A 16,295-nucleotide genomic window follows, 5' to 3' on the forward strand; every position below is an offset into this window, starting at 1 on the left:
ATGATATAGATAAATTATAATTATATAAATACATAATAATAACAACACACTATCTCATTATTACCAGATACTATGCAAATACTACTAGACGCCCTTTCAAAATTTTGACTTTGCTTTTATAGTTATGCATCTCATGATAATGTGAAAGCTAATTAGTGACAGAGACTATATCTTATTATTATGACTGAGGAGAATGTAATCTTACTGTGAGATAGTATTTTGGCATTATTACCTAATAATAATAATAATAATAAGATAGTATCTCAACTCTCACCTTTAACAAATTCTGTTGTATTTCTTAAAAACATGGGTTTTATTTTATCCAGATAGTTTCTAATTTTTTTTTTATGTTTATTCTACTACAAATTTCTGGTTGGGCGTGACCGAGGAGCTCTGTACTCTGATTGGTTACATTACTGTTTGCTGTTTTGTAATTGGTCAGCCCTGGGTTGGTTGTGCAGTGTGAGAAGGGGCCAGTGTTGATTTCAGGAGTCATCATGGCGCTCAATGCGACAATTAAAGGTAAAACGAGTCTTTTACGAACCTTCTACGGACAACTATGAGTGGCTACAGCGCGTAAACTAACCGAAAAAAACCGTTCTGAAACGAACTCTTCGCTCGTAGGAGAACTTCGGCCTGTTTCACGTGAACGTTATATAAATGGCCCCGACAGAGAAGCTAGCAGCACGTAGCTAACGCGATAACACAGATATGACAGCTAGTATGGTAAAAAAGAAAATGCTAAAGGCGAAACCCATTGGTCTCTTTCTTGATGCCTTTGCCACGACTTTTACCTAAATGTCTTCTGCTTGTGTTTTGTTTTATAACTAAGCTGGTTCTTGTTATCTCTAGAAGAGGTTAAGCCGGTAGTTCGATAAGTGCTCTGCGCAAGTGTGCTTTACGATAAGAGGCTATGTTAGCAGCTCGCACCTAGGCTAGCTCTGCACCTTTCTTCCTCACCCTGTCATTATGAAAACATGCTAAGATGTTCTAATGAAGACCTGGGACACAACACTTTTACCTTGGCCGTTTACAGTCATTACATAATTTATGAAGAGACTGGGTTTAGTGTTATAATATTTGCTGGGGAAAAAAAATCGGCCTTTCAAACCAGAGCCAGTGAAAAACTCAAAATTGTAATATATTTAACAACAAGCAAAAGGTTTATGTAAAGAAAAGTCCCTGCTTTATCAATGTTTGTATCTCATATACATTATTACTCAATTCTTAATTTTACTGCTTTACAGTATTACCTATTATAACACTATTAACGCGAAAACTAATACATAATTACACACCTGTATACACATTGTGGTGCTGCTACCTAGATTCGGTTATACAGTTTTTGTTTTTACTCTATTACCGTAGCATCTGTATTTATATCTATGTTGGTAATAACACATAAGATTCAACAGTGAATGGTTATATGCAGAATATTTATATTGTTTCTATGTGGTAAATATGTAGAGTCCATACCTGGCTTCACTGTGTGGCATTCAGGGTTCCTACGAAGGAAACAAATAGGAAATTTGATTTATATATTTTCTGAAGATCTGAAGTTCCAAACTTTACCTCATATACAACTGTCTAAATATTATCCAACCATCTCCTCATACTGACAGGAATATGAATGATTTGTTTTAAATTATTTACCATTGTAGAAATTTCTGCCATACAAATATAGTTAAGTCTTGTTAAAATACCTCAATATTAAATCAAATTTAGTCTGAAAAGTATGTGATTTTGTCATGGAAACTGAGTAGGAAACTATTTTACTTTGTTTTTCTTTTTCACTCTTGCATCTACTGAAGCGTGAGACTAATCTGGTTCTACTGTGTTTATTCTTTTTCTTGTTGCTGCTCTGTAGCCAGTATCCATCAATTGGTTTTATCTGTGACGACCTCTATTTGCATAGAGTCGTTTTATAGCCAGTGAACATACCTGCAAGGCAGTATTTTGTAAAAATCCACAATACTGTATGTGTGACAGGGAATTTTAATGTTAAATCAGGCTGTCGCATAGAGAGAAACTAAACATAAAAAGATGAAGATTGTTTATGAACTATTTTTGAGAATAATAATTTTCTCAGGTGACGGTAGGGTCTCTTTTAATTAACAGAATAGAAGAAGTATTCTCTTCTAATCTAACAGTAATTATGTTTCATTTAACGGGGGAAATTAAGCTTTTTTGTTTTTACAGCTCTTTTCTAATCTTACGTCTGAGATTTTTAAAGTTAGATACAGTAATTTTGAGTAAACTGTTTGTAGTTTAAAACATGATCTAACAAAAGCAACAAATATTACTATGTCTGCTAAACTTGTTCTATATTGATTATTGCACACCTAATAATGTAATCCGTACCATGTATGATTAGTGGTGGCATCTGCTCCGGTAGCCAGCAGTCAGCCGCTCGACTGACATTGCTCTCCAACTGTGGTTTTTATGACAGATCAATAGGGCCAGACTAAGACTTTTTTGTACTTTTTTTTTTAAATATAAGAATAAAGTCATAATATTACGAGAATAAAGTCATAGTGTTATGCGAATGAAGTCAGAATGTTAACATGTTTTAAAGTTCTGCTACTGACAATAATTTGAGGCTGACGTCTTAAAATATGACATATAGCTCCACAGAAATTTAAACATTCTCCATTTTGTTTGCATGGGAGTTGTCATAACATTAATACTTGAATCCACTGATATTATGGCTTTATTCTGAGTAATATACTTTTTTTTTCCTCATAACACCTTTTTTCTTGTATTATTATGACTTAATTCTTCTCGTCTCGTACAATTTATTTTTTGCAGTAATGCAACTCCGTCATAAGTTTGAAAACATTGTTGCTCTAATCAGACTGGTGAATATGAAGTCCAATTTAATTTCTAGCCTGTAACTCCTTAAAACCTCTGCCTAACTTGATACAGTAAACCAGCCTTTACCTGTGTCAATACGTCATGCTGCAACTCCACCATATTGTTGAGTCTGTTTTCAGGAAATGCTGCAGAGATAAGGAATCCCCCCAGTGTGTCCGTCCCTCCTGCTCATTATCTCCTTTGCAGAAATGTGGCTCCCGTCTGTTTACATTTCTGAACAATAACATGAAAACCTCCATACGTGCTTCTGTGTTTGAGTCAGTAAGCTTTTAAAATCTTAAACGGCACAAAGCAGGCAGTGTTGTTGCTGTGTCTCTTCTTGGCGAAAGGTCTCATCCGTGTATTGTGTGATCTGACAATAGATGTGGTAAAGTTGAGGAGATGAACTTACAGTTTGATGCTCTGAATGCTTTAGATGGTTGGTCTTAAAGGGGTAGTATTAGCTTTGCATCATGTTATAACGTTGCATGATGTCACCATCAAAAACATACCTGGAGCGTTGCTTTGATTCTTTCATTCATGTTTGAGAAATATTTTAATCTCCATGGCAACCATTCAGTTGTGCAAACTGCCTGGAGGGATTTCGCTCTCCCTTCGAATCGCAGCTCCACCTCTGAGCTGCAGTTCCCGAGTTTCCGCCTCACAGAGCAGCCAGAGCAGCAACTCCCCCACTCAGCTCCTAGACTAGCCAGCAGCAATTAGCAAACATGTGTAGAACACTTGAGTTCATTATAGGAGCTTCTTCTCAGTGTAACACTGGTAAAAATGTTGTTGAAGGTTTAATAGAGGAGCTATGTTGTGTTGACTTCCTGAAGGCAGAGTTTCAGAAAGAGCAGGAGTTTTAAAGATACAGGGGTCCAATTTCAAGGCGTTACATAAATTAATAACAGGGTTTCCCCCAGAAAACCTGCTAAGCCTGGTGTTGGAGGCCTTGGGACAGTCCACCAGTGGCACACCATGTTTTGTGTTAAAAAAATGAAGTTACAAAAATTCAGAGGTGCATGAGCAGGAGACGGCAGTCCAACAAGTCAACTATAAACCATCTTATCCTGTCTTTACTGTCAATGTTATTGGTGTATAAAAAAAAACTAATTTAAAATAAACAAATGACGCTTAGCCTCGTGGGGGAGCAAGTAAAGCCTGGTGGCCCGCCAGGCTTATAATACACTAGGGAAAGCCCTGAATAAAATTCCTTTTAAGTCATAGTTGGTATATATAGCATTTTTTATAACTTTGTTTCTTGACTATGCCATAAAATGGTACTAGGTGTCTGGAAAACATATTACTGCCCCTTTAAATTAATCAAAGATGGCCTCAAACAAATTAATCACAGGTCTCAAATTTGGTCGTGGCAGAACTATTTATTCTTATATATTCTATGCAGTATTTTTTTCACGGGACTTTTCTGTCAGGCAGAAGTTTGAGTCACGTGGAGACATCTTCATACACTGTGGCCTATGAGGTAACAAGCTGCTAATAGCTAGCTTGTGTCTTTTGTTTGTAAGTGTAAATTTGACTGGGCGACGTTCGTCTTTGCAACATGATATCACAACCATCTGCAATAACTCTGAAGAATCTTTCTTTTATACATTTCTGTACAGGCCTTAAATTTTATTCATAATGGTCTTAAAATGCCCTAAATTTGAGTTGGTGAAACCTGCAGGAACACTGTTACTGCTGTCATATGATTCTTTGTTTAAAAAAAGAATTTAAAAGAGTTTCAGTGATATTTTTTAATGACTAGAAGACATTAAATGTTCTTTTTGGTCTGAGCATTAACTTGTCCTCCTCAGAGCACCCGTACGCCCATCTGATCGACACGTTGCCAGATGGTATCAAGTTCTACAACCCACGTAAATTAGGCGACCCGAGATACGGTGAGTTCACCGCCGCGCCGTATCTGTCGTAACGTCGGCCATAGCCCCTGGTGAGTCAACTCTTTATTTTGTGACACTCAGACAAACTGCCGCTGTCCATCCGGATCTTGCTGGAGGCGGCGATTCGCAACTGTGACGGTTTCTTCACGAAAGAGGAGGATGTGCAGAACATCTTGGACTGGCAGCAGCAGCAGGAAAAGGCAGAGGTGCCGTTCTCCCCGGCTCGAGTCCTTCTGCAGGACTTCACGTGAGTTTACTCACTTTTTAATTCCTCAGCTGTGAAGAAAGCGATTGTTGGGAACAAGAAAAAACAAACTTTTTCTTTGTTGTTGTTGTGTATCAGTGGTATTCCTGCTATGGTGGACCTGGCAGCTATGAGAGACGCTGTGGCCAAACATGGCGTCGACCCCGACCTAGTCAACCCGAAATGCCCCACGGACCTCATTGTAGACCACTCGCTGCAAATCGATTACAGCAAATGGTTTGTTGATTAACTGAAAAGAAATCCCACCTTTGTTTGCTTACGTCGGTCTTTATTTCCTTTTAACCATCGATCCTTGTCATACCAGCGCCATACAGAACGCTCCCAACCCGGGTGGAGGCGACAGCTCCAACCAGAGCCAGCCTCCTCCTCCTCGGTCCACAGCGGCCCGGCCTCCGTCCAGAGGTGGCTCCCACTGCGGGGGCCAGCGGGGCTCCTGCAGCAAGGCCGCCTGCAGCGACCCCCCCGCCTCGTCGGGCCGTCCTACCTCTGTCCAGCAGATCGAAAACACTCCCCTGCTCTGCCCCTTCCACCTGCAGCCCGTTTCTGAGTACGTCTTCATCAGTCAGAGGGTTTGACTGGTTCAGTCTGTGTAACAATGGGACTAGATTCAAAGAGCTTGCAGAAGTACTCGTGACCTTTGAACTAGGGCTGAAATGATTCATTCGATTAATTGCGATTAATTGATTATTGAAATAGTCATCAACAAATTTAGTAAATAATTGTTAAATAGAGAATACAGACTCAAAAAAAGGCCAATTGCTGAAAGAACAACTCAGCTCTGCTCTGTTGAGGCTACATCCAAAACACTAAGTGTGTGTGTGTGTGTGTGTGTGTGTGTGTGTGTGTGTGTGTGTGTGTGTGTGTGTGTGTGTGTGTGTGTGTGTGTGTGTGTGTGTGCGTGCGCGCACACCTGTGTGTGTGTGTGTGTGTGTCAGAAAACAAACACTTGTTCATAACCCTAAACACACCACCCACTAAAATACTTGCAGAATTGCAGCAACAGTGAAAATATGAGAGCAAGATTATCCTAAATTAGGCATTAGAGAGGATTCCTGTTATTCATTTCGATGTGGGAAAGTTCAAAGGTCGTGCACATGTTAAGCATACTGGCAAGGTGATGTAGATGTTATTGTTTTTCTCAATGTTTTCCGTTTTGGAGCTCACTGTGGATTTTACTTAATCTTTTCTGCAGAGTGGAAACGGCTTTGAAGAACCAGGAAATGGAACTGCAGCGAAACAAAGAGAGGCTTCATTTTTTTAAGGTACCAAAACATCGCTTGTGTTTGGATTTTCCCGTAGAGAAGATAAAATGAATGTTCATTTGGACAAGACTCTTTGTTGAGCACCGACGTTTCTCCTCGTCTGCCCAACAGTGGTGTTCGAAGGCTTTTAAAAATGTGAATGTGGTTCCTCCGGACGTCGGCGCCATCCACCAGGTGAACCTGGAGTATCTGTCCAGGGTGGTGCAGGTCAGCGACGGACTGATCTACCCCGACAGCGTGGTGGGCACCGACTCCCACACCACCATGATCAACGGCCTGGGAATCCTGGGATGGGGTACGGCCTCTTCTCACCGACGCTTCTCAGCTTTTTGTTTAGACCGCATCATCAGTAACTGGCTTCACGATTTCCTTCAGGCGTCGGAGGAATCGAGTCTGAAGCGGTGATGCTGGGCCAACCGGTGTCGCTGACCCTACCTCAGGTGATGGGCTGCAAACTGGTGGGCTCCATCAACCCGCTGGCCACCTCCATCGACATCGTCCTCGGCATCACAAAGGTTCCTTTTTAGGATCGTTCAACCAGAAAAGCTTTAATTCTTCCAGATAACAACGCTCTGAGCTTTGGGTTTATCTCTCTGGTCTTTTGTTTTCTCAGCACTTGCGGCAGGCGGGAATCTCTGGGAAGTTTGTGGAGTTTTTTGGACCAGGTGTCTCCCAGTTGTCGGCGCCTGACAGGACCACCATCGCCAATATGTGTCCAGAATACAACGCCACCGTCAGCTTCTTCCCCGTCGACCACGTAACACTCAAGCACTTTAAAAAGACAAGTGAGTAAAACGAGGAGCAATTAAAGTGGACATATCAGGCTTTTAACGTTGTCCTTTTCATATTTAAATCATTCAGTTGGGGTTTATTTAAATAGGAACTGCATTGCTTGCTGAAGTGCGTTTGAGAGCAACTTGTTTTGGTACCGCCTCTTTAAATGCAAATGAGGCACTTCATGCCCCGCCCCCTCCAGGTCAGAGTGTTACACTTTATCTGTTCAGCTATTTATGTAGCTTAACAGCAGAAATCCATTTATCTACCGCTGCAGAAACATTTTATTCTAAAATTAATTAAAAGACGTCAACGATATTTTAACACAAACTACAAGTCGTACACAACAAAATGTATTTGAGCTAAAAATGTGGATTTTGTGTGAAATGTCCCGTTTTTTTCTGTAATGTATTTTAATTCATCCTTCCAGATTTTACTGACGAAAAGCTTGAATTACTGGAGTCCTACATGAAGGCTGTAAATCTTTTCCGAAGCTATGAAGAATCCTCAGAAGATCCTCAGTTCTCAGAGGTAATTTCACATCAGATTACAAAAAAGGGAAAAGGAGCAGTCAGCCTGTGTGACACTTTATTTCCTCTGTTCTGTGAGCAGCTAAAGACTTTAGCAAAGGCCTGTTGAGGACCATAAAATAGTGAAAATTGGAATTAAAAATGTATTTGCTTAATGAAAAGTCGCCAATTTTGAAAAAACTCCAGTTTTTTGTTAAAAAGCTTTGGCGCTAGAATGAGGTGATTTTTCAGCTCTATCAAAATTAGTGTATTTCACAGAACTGCAATGGAAACGCTTCTGTCACGCCACACGAGTCACATGATCAGCAGCTGTATATCACTACTGATGGAAAAGTCGAAGAAGACAACAGGAAGTAGTAGAAGGAGGAGGACGGCGTGGCGTGTTTAACTATGAATAAACATTTTCATGTGACATTTTAATTGTTTCTTAATGAAAACACTGCAATTGGATTTTTTTTTTCAATGTTAGTAGAATATGGACTAATGTTGAAAAAACGTGACATAAACGTTTTGGACATGTTTGTTATAGTGACTGCCTGCTACTGCTTAATGCTTTTTATTAAAAATCTTAATTTGACTTAGTGAGAAACATTATTTTGGGTTTTCATTATCTTTAAACCATTTCCTTTAAATTTCATAGAAATTAACTCTTAATATATTACACTGTAATTTTTGAATCGAATTAACTTTTAAAATTGTATTCTAATTTAGATGAGCTGTCTTCCTTTGTGCTCGACTCTCTGTCAACTTAAATGTGTTGTCTGAAGCGTTTTAGAAGACGTATCAATGAGCTCCGCTGAAGCTAGCGATGTTTGTGCAGGTGATCGAGATCAACCTGAGCTCCATGGTTCCCCACGTAAGCGGACCCAAAAGACCCCAAGACAGAGTGGCCATCAGCAGCATGAAGGACGACTTCCAGAGCTGCCTCAACGAGAAGGTGACCTGGATGGGAGTACTTATTGATGCCTCCTGTTGCTAGGCAGCAGAGCTTCCCAGTAACTTCTCCTCTTGTCCCAGGTCGGATTTAAAGGCTTCCACATCTCCAAGGAGAAGCAGGACGTCCGCATCCCCTTCCTGCATGGCGGTCAGGAGTATCAGCTGGCGCACGGCTCCGTGGTCATCGCCGCCGTCATCAGCTGCACCAACAACTGCAACCCGTCTGTCATGCTCACCGCAGGTATGCCAAAGTTTAAATTCAGACGTGAACTGTTTAGTCTTCTCAGCAAAGTTTAGCTCAGCTTCAAGGCGATGGGAGCTGGAGACAACACAGATAGCGTGAGAACACTTTTCGTGAAGGTCGCAGCTCGGCTTCGCTCACTCTGTTCCTCGCCGTTGACAGGCCTGATGGCCAAGAAGGCCGTGGAAGCCGGGCTCGTCGTCAAGCCCTACATCCGGACCAGCCTGGCTCCTGGAAGTGGGATGGTCACCCACTACCTCAACGCCAGTGGAGTCCTGCCTTACTTCAACCAGCTGGGGTGAGCAGCTTTTACGTACTGACAGCGCAGGAAATGACATCAGCAGGTTTCAGTTACATATTTACACTTTACATCTCAAAGAGAAGGTTTTAGCCTCGAGCTGGTTAAATAAAACTCATGTAATAATTCAATCACCTAAACATATTTTATAATAATATACTGCAGGGAACTTGTAACTTTTATAAGCATTTTATTTTTATGTTTTAAAATAAGAAAACAAAGATAAAACTTTTTTTTTTCTTTTATGGGATGTCAAGTTTATTTGTTTTGCTCACTTCAGTAACAGAGAAGTTTAAAGTGCTTTAAACCATAAAAACATCATCCAGTCAAATACCATCATTAAAATCAATTACACATCGAATATACTGATTAACATTAAAGTTACTATGAATCAAAGTTGCATAAATAATGGCTGTGATCATGTGACAGGTTCGAGGTCATAGGTTATGGCTGCGCCACCTGCGTGGGGAACACGGCGCCACTACCAGAAGCCGTAGTCGACGCCATCAAAAAGGTAACTCCCCCCGCCGCCGCTGCCACGCCGCTCTCCGTCTGCCCTCACTCAGACTCTACGCTGCTGTCCGTCGTTTCAGGGGGACCTGGTGGCCTGCGGTGTGTTGTCTGGCAACAGGCACTTTGAAAGCCGCCTGTGTGACTGCGTGCGCGCCAACTACCTGGCCTCCCCTCCCTTGGTGGTGGCGTACGCCATCGCAGGCACGGTGGGAATCGACTTTGAGAAAGAGCCTCTAGGTGAGACGAGCGCCGCCCGCAGCTCCATTAAGCTGTTTGTCTAGAAGCTGGAGATCAGCCGGGGATTTGAGGAATTTGGTCGGATTACAGTCAGTGAGCAGGAAGGGATTCAGCGTCTTGTTTAGTCACCTCTCAACTGCCGACGAAGTAAAAATAAAAAATCACTTATCTTCAGCAATCTGATTGTATTTTAATCTAAACGTTTAATTTGCTCTGCATAGATGCTTTGGAAAAGTTCTGGAATTATTTAGTCATTTTTAGAAATATTTCTTTGCTTCTGTTTTTTTTTTTTTTTTTTACACAGATGAAACTAAAATGAAACATTTTAGTCTAAAAGCAGGAAGTAGATTATAGAGCACGGCATTCTGGGTAAATACAACCCAAACAAATGCACGTGTCTTGTGCTAGCAGGAGACATGTCTTGTGGACTTTAGCCAAAGACAAAAGAGAAATCCTACAACAGCCAAAATATGACGCTACTCCATTTTTGTTTACATTTTGCAAAGAAGAAGTTTGCACTTGCGTCTTCTTCTGAGGTTTTTGTGTTGTTTCCTCCACAGACGAGGGGGCTGGACAGGTTTGTCAATTAGTTTGGTTTGTTTGACACAGTGCCGTATGAAAGGGAAAGCTCCAATCCTCGTCCCTCTCTGGTGCATCTCGGGAGCAGGTGAAGTTGTTCCAGAAATGTTTGGATCTTCATCCAATCTGATTGAGTCTGAACAATTTAGCAAAGAAAAAATGACCTAAAAAAGTGTCAAAATGTGAAAAAGGATATGATTTTTTTCTTCTTCTTCAAGGCTTGTGTTCACTCTGCTTTCCCTTGGAAAGCTCTTGCAAATACAGCTTGATTTTCAGCTTATGTTTCAAATTGAACAGGCTGGACTTCGGAGGGTAAGGAAGTGTATCTTCGTGACATTTGGCCGTCCAGAGAGGAAGTCCAACAGACCGAGGAGGACACTGTCATCTCCGCCATCTTTAAGGACCTCAGGAGGAGGATGGAGGTCAGAACCCGTTCTGTTGTTATTGAATAAATCCTGCTGCGCATGCAAACCGTGACACTTTTGTTCTCCTTCAGAAAGGGAACACGTTTTGGAACAAGATTGAATGTCCAGACTCGGTGGTTTTCCCCTGGGATCACAAGTCCACGTATATCCGCTCGCCACCGTTCTTCAGCAAACTCGTAAGTACCTCCATCAGAGCCGGCGCTTATTCCTGCATCGCAGCAACCGTCGCCTTCTCACCTCTTCTATCGTTTTTTTTTTCATCCCAGAGTAAAGATATTCCTCCGCCCCAGTCGATAGAAAACGCTCACGCCTTACTGTTCCTCGGAGACAAAGTGACCACGGATCACATCTCACCAGCCGGCAGCATTTCCAGAGTCAGCGCCGCCGCCAAGTACCTGCAGAGCAAACGGTCGGTGTCAGACCAGCTGATGGGCTGGTTTCTCTGGACGATAAATGGTCCCAGAAGTTGTTTTGAGAGCATTTTCTATGTAATGGTAGAAGATGAATAAACTTTAAATTCTTATAAACATTTAACATTTTAAATATCCAAAACAAATAAAACAATAGAAAACAACTAATAAAAATAATTAAAAATTGCTTTTTAATAAACAATGATCTTAAAGCTTAGACAGGGAAAACAGGCAAAAGTGTCAGTGCGTAGTTCGCACTTAGCATCAAATGTTAGCAGCGTGTCATTGATGTATTGCTAATTGTGACAGGCAGCTTTTCATTCACCAAGTCGCTTCAAATGAACTGAACTCTCACGTTGTGTCTCCTCGGCTCCAGGCTGACGCCACGGGAGTTTAACTCGTACGGCGCTCGCCGAGGGAACGACGCGGTGATGACGAGAGGAACCTTTGCCAGCATCAAGCTCCACAATCGGTTCATCGGCAAGCCAGGCCCAAAGACTCTGCACATTCCCTCCGGCCAGACTGTGAGTGGAAACCTAACCATTCTAGTCCATGTAAATGTTGATTCAGCCTGAGTCCAGTTTCAATTGTTCTCCGTGTGTGTGTGTGTGTGTGTGTGTGTGTGTGTGTGTGTGTGTGTGTGTGTGTGTGTGTGTGTGTGTGTGTGTGTGTGTGTGTGCGCGCAGCTGGATGTGTTTGAGGCAGCTGATCGCTATCAGAGAGACGGCACACCCCTCATCATCCTGGCAGGAAAAGACTACGGCTCTGGAAACTCCAGGGACTGGGTAGCTAAGGGACCGTACCTGCTGGTAAATCACACACGCGCACACACACCCACCCGCACACACACACACCCACCCGCACACACACACACACGCACACACATATGTTTGTGTGGCTATATTTGTGGGGACTTTCCATTGACTTACATCCTAAACCCTTATCCTTATCCCAACCCTAACCAAAACTCAATTCACACCGTAGTCCTAAATCTGACCCCTGACCCAAAAACAGTGTTTCTCCTTGTGGGGACCAGGCTTCTGTCCCCACAAGGAGCAGTGTGTCCCCACAACGTAGTGTCAGGAAAATGGTCCCCACAAGGTACAAACGTACACACACTTATAGTCATACTTTAACATTACACACCATGAATGTTGATTGTATATTATTGAAATTACATTAAAATAATTTGTGAACATCCATTTTCTAATTGGATTTAGGTGGATTTAGTCTACCTCAGAGTCCACCTTGTTTGACTCCGAGGTGGACTTTGACTGGGCCATTCTAACAAATGATTAATTGTTTTTTTTTCTCCAGGGCGTCCGTGCCGTCATCGCCGAGAGCTTTGAGAAGCTCCACAAGAGCCAGCTGGTGGGGATGGGCATAATGCCGCTGCAGTTTGTGTCGGGGCAAAACGCCGACACGCTGGAGCTGAGTGGGAAGGAGCGCTTCAGCGTGGCGCTGCCGGAGAGCCTGCGGCCGCGGCAGCAGCTCACCGTCAGGGTAAGGCATCTGAGCCGCATCTGCGTCTCTGGGAATCTCCACAGTTCACTGATTTCCTTTTGTATTTTTTTCACTCCAGACCAGCAAAGGGACGTCGTTCAGCGTCACGGCGCTGTTCGACTCCGAGGTGGACGTTATCTTTTTCCAACACGGGGGGCTTCTGAGGTACGTCGCTCGGACTGTGGTGGAAAACGGACCGGCCGCCGCCGCCGGCAAACAGCAGCTGACTTCAGTCTGAATCCTCTGCCGGTTCTCGGTCTCGTCCGCTTCTACGTCCTCAGACTTTTGGAACGTCCGTTTTTTGTTTTTTCATTTTTTTTTTTTTTTAAACCTGTAGCGTGAGCGTCTTTTAAGTTAATACACAAACGTCAGCATTTCTGCTCACAAGTATAAACCCAAGAAGAAGAAGAAACGACGGCGTTCACCGTGTGTGGAGACTGTACTGCCTGTAAACGTGGTTGTCTTGTGTTTCTTTGCTGGAGAACTCTGGAGGTTTTTCATTTGACTGTTCTGTAGCCAACACCGCTTTGGAAAGCTAAGATGGAGCACTTCATCGCAACCTGATTTTTTTTCCCTCCAATATCAGAATTCTGCATGATTTTTTTTTTCCGTCGGAGCAGAATCGTCTCTTGTGCTGGTGATGTTTCTTTAATTGGGTATTTTCCAGAAAATAACAGTTTTGTGATGAAATCAATTGTGTGTTAATACTCTTCACCCGTACAATGCTGGTCAGAAGTTTGGCTTTTTATTTTTATGGTGGGTCAACAATACAACATTCAACCAGCGATTTTATTTTTCAAAACAATAATTCACAGTTTTCTCTACCGTCCAATTGGTCAAACGTGTACGTGCACGCTAAAATATATCTACATACACCCACTAATATTTTGTCAAATGTCCTTTTGTGAAGTTTTTTTCGTTGTAGTCTGGCAGTCATTCTGACTGCATCATCTTTCCAGAAATGCTGATAAATTTTAAGCATCACCCACAAATGTTCAACAGGGTGGACATCCGGTCCAATCAGTATTGCTAATGTACTTTGACCAATCCAGAACCAGTTCTGATGTGAGCTTGTTGTTGTTGCAGAACTTTATCTTCAACTTTCATCCATTTGACTCAAACTGTTATCAGCTCTGCACGGATCAGAGAAACTCTTTATGGTCAGATTGGTCTCTTTGATCTTAATGACAAGACTTATGTATGGTAGTGGAGGCATCATGCTGTGGAAATGGTGCATTGTATACTTGGAGGAAAAGAAAAAAAACATCCAAATTCAATTTAAATATTTTTGCCCTACAAAAACATACATGCTCTCAGCACACTTGAGATTAGACTAAATTAGTTTCAAAGTAATGATTCAGCAAAAGATGAGCTAAATAAGTGAATAATTCTTTGTTCATTTTAAATAGTACAAGTTCCACTGGTATATTTGTTTCACTTGCAGTAAGAAATTTTACCCATGTTCTAAGTGCTTTTTGCTTTTTTTAAAGTCAGTATTAAGGAATTATTTACTTAAAACAAGCTCCTATTTCTTGCTGAAAAGTTCCTTGTAATTTAGTTTTGTCTTATTTCAGGCGTACAAAGATATTTGCACTAGAAACTGGACCAAAAAATGTTTTGTGTTTTAATGCAGGGATGTCCAAAGTGTGGCTCGGGGGCCATTTGTGGGTGTTGTAATGATTTTGATCGATCCCTGACCGCAAGAAAAGGCAACAATGGTAGAAATGAATTAATGAAAGATCATCCTGACGTCCATGTCCATAAACTTGATCAGGAGCTAACTGATCTGATCCGCTCACTCCGCAGCTACCAGTCTCACCAAAATCTCCCAATCATCAAATCTCCAAAATCCCACACTATTCATTAAAAGTCTCGCTTTAAGAACATTTTCCTCGCCATAATGACTGATTTGGCTGCGGGTGTAATTGCAGCTTTTTGTCTGTTTCTGCGTCCTTCGTGACGTAGAACGACCTCATTCGGTAAACATCACTTTAACCTCTTTGTCAGAGGGGGCTTTTTTATGGAAAACAACAGATTTTCAGCACTGATTTAAGGATTTAAAGGTGTTTAAGATAAAAACCCACCAAATGTTGCGTGACGCTCCAGACCGACACATGTCACAGTTAATGCCGCCGTTTGTGTTGCTGATTATTTCCACAGTGGTGTGTCATCGTGCGATTTAATGAGCGGTCTGAAACGTGGACATGCTTTCTTTTCATCACCAGCTGCCAGAATGATTCATGTTTTCTTTGTTGCTGTTTTGGTGCCTCGTGAAGACATTTTAAACGCATTTATCTCCCCGTTTCGTATAACGGGAAGTGTAGCTCATCGTCTGTTTCCGGTTTGCCGCCTGGTTCCGAGCGAGTTGCTTAAATCGCAGGGTGAAATGTTCCGGGGGCGAGGGCAGTGAACCGCCTCACAGTACGTCTTGATGTAAATAATTTTTAATAAATGGCAAAGATGACACACTTAATTGTCTCTGAGCAGTGCTGTTGTGGAGTCTCTTTGTTTATGACCTTTTAAGTGAGCATTTATTTGGCATGAAACCGTTTTTGTCTTTTTACATTAGTTAGAATGACTGAAAGTATTTCTAAATGTCAAAATAATGAGATTTTTTTTATTTATTTCAATTTTTAAATTAAAATATTTACACATTTCCGCTCCATTTGTTTGCATTTGCAAAAGAATCTGCTCAGGACTCGTCTCACTCTCGTAAGACTTTTTATTTCAGGGTTGATGCACACATTTTGTGGCAAAGCATTCATCTCTTGCACACAGAACTTGGACACCATATTGACATTATCTGAGTTTCCCCAAATTGCTCGAAGGCATTTAGTACTGGTGTGTAAATGTCCCAAGTTTTTTTTTTTATTCAAATGTCTTCAAAAACATATTAAAGTGGGGGAATTTTATTCTGATTTGTCAGTGGGATTTTTAAAAGTTTATTTTTATACAGTGTTTGTGGATATCTGATTTCACCTGTATTTGGTGTTTACAAATTATTAGCTCATAAGAAAATCTGAATATTTAACAGCACCCATATTAAAAAGACTTAATTCATACAAAAAGTAGAGCAAACAAAAAAACAACTACAGGGTATAATAACCAGCAGTCAGTTTTAGGAGGCTAGGTCCTCGGGTGAGTAATTCATGACTAACTGTTTCTCTGGAACATAAAAATGGCGGCACATTTCTCACGCTCGAAAATGTTAATAAAGTAATATTACGTTAAAATAAATAAATAAAAAAGCTAATTATTAGTCATAATAATAGCCCTCCTAAAACCACGAAATAAATATAACCCTAAAAGTACACACGGTGTCAGTACGCCCCCTAGTGGACGGCGTATGAAGCGTGTGCTCCACTGTACCACTCGACTCCTTGCGGGACCGCGCGCAGGTGACGCGGGTTCACGCGACCTCTCCTGGGGAAGGGGGGCTGAAATGAAACCTAAAATAAAAGAAACTCAGATGTGGTCTGTTGTTTTTAAGACAGGAAATGACATAAAATCACGATACAAAATTGCAAATACGGAATCTACAGTCAGCAGTGAATAGATACCTGGAGGCAGA

At 41.6% G+C, this 16,295-nt stretch overlaps 1 protein-coding gene across 1 annotated transcript; it reads left to right on the top strand.

The window, feature by feature from the left end:
* The first annotated feature begins 194 nt into the window (after nt 1-194).
* ireb2 (iron-responsive element binding protein 2) lies at nt 195-15,197 on the top strand. The gene is made up of 22 exons (XM_014995821.2): nt 195-522; nt 4,668-4,751; nt 4,833-4,998; nt 5,095-5,232; nt 5,321-5,563; nt 6,209-6,278; nt 6,390-6,573; nt 6,654-6,793; nt 6,892-7,063; nt 7,483-7,583; nt 8,403-8,519; nt 8,600-8,759; nt 8,922-9,057; nt 9,487-9,571; nt 9,651-9,807; nt 10,684-10,808; nt 10,883-10,987; nt 11,078-11,220; nt 11,598-11,745; nt 11,908-12,030; nt 12,539-12,724; nt 12,804-15,197. The coding sequence occupies exons 1-22, from the start codon at nt 498-500 to the stop codon at nt 12,960-12,962; spliced, it is 2,967 nt and encodes a 988-aa protein (XP_014851307.2). The 5' UTR covers nt 195-497; the 3' UTR covers nt 12,963-15,197.
* The last annotated feature ends 1,098 nt before the right edge of the window (nt 15,198-16,295 follow it).

This window comes from Poecilia mexicana, unplaced genomic scaffold, assembly GCF_051168715.1.
Source record: "Poecilia mexicana isolate PSO_F unplaced genomic scaffold, ASM5116871v1 scaffold_6, whole genome shotgun sequence".
NCBI lineage: Eukaryota > Metazoa > Chordata > Actinopteri > Cyprinodontiformes > Poeciliidae > Poecilia > Poecilia mexicana.

Excerpts from the sequence above, each read along its gene's own strand:
- ireb2 (XM_014995821.2), top strand. The coding sequence starts at position 498 with ATGGCGCTCAATGCGACAATTAAAG. Across the intron at positions 11,221-11,597 it reads AAGTACCTGCAGAGCAAACG|GCTGACGCCACGGGAGTTTA; the intron begins GTCGGTGTCAGA and ends CCTCGGCTCCAG. Across the intron at positions 12,031-12,538 it reads CTAAGGGACCGTACCTGCTG|GGCGTCCGTGCCGTCATCGC; the intron begins GTAAATCACACA and ends TTTTTTCTCCAG.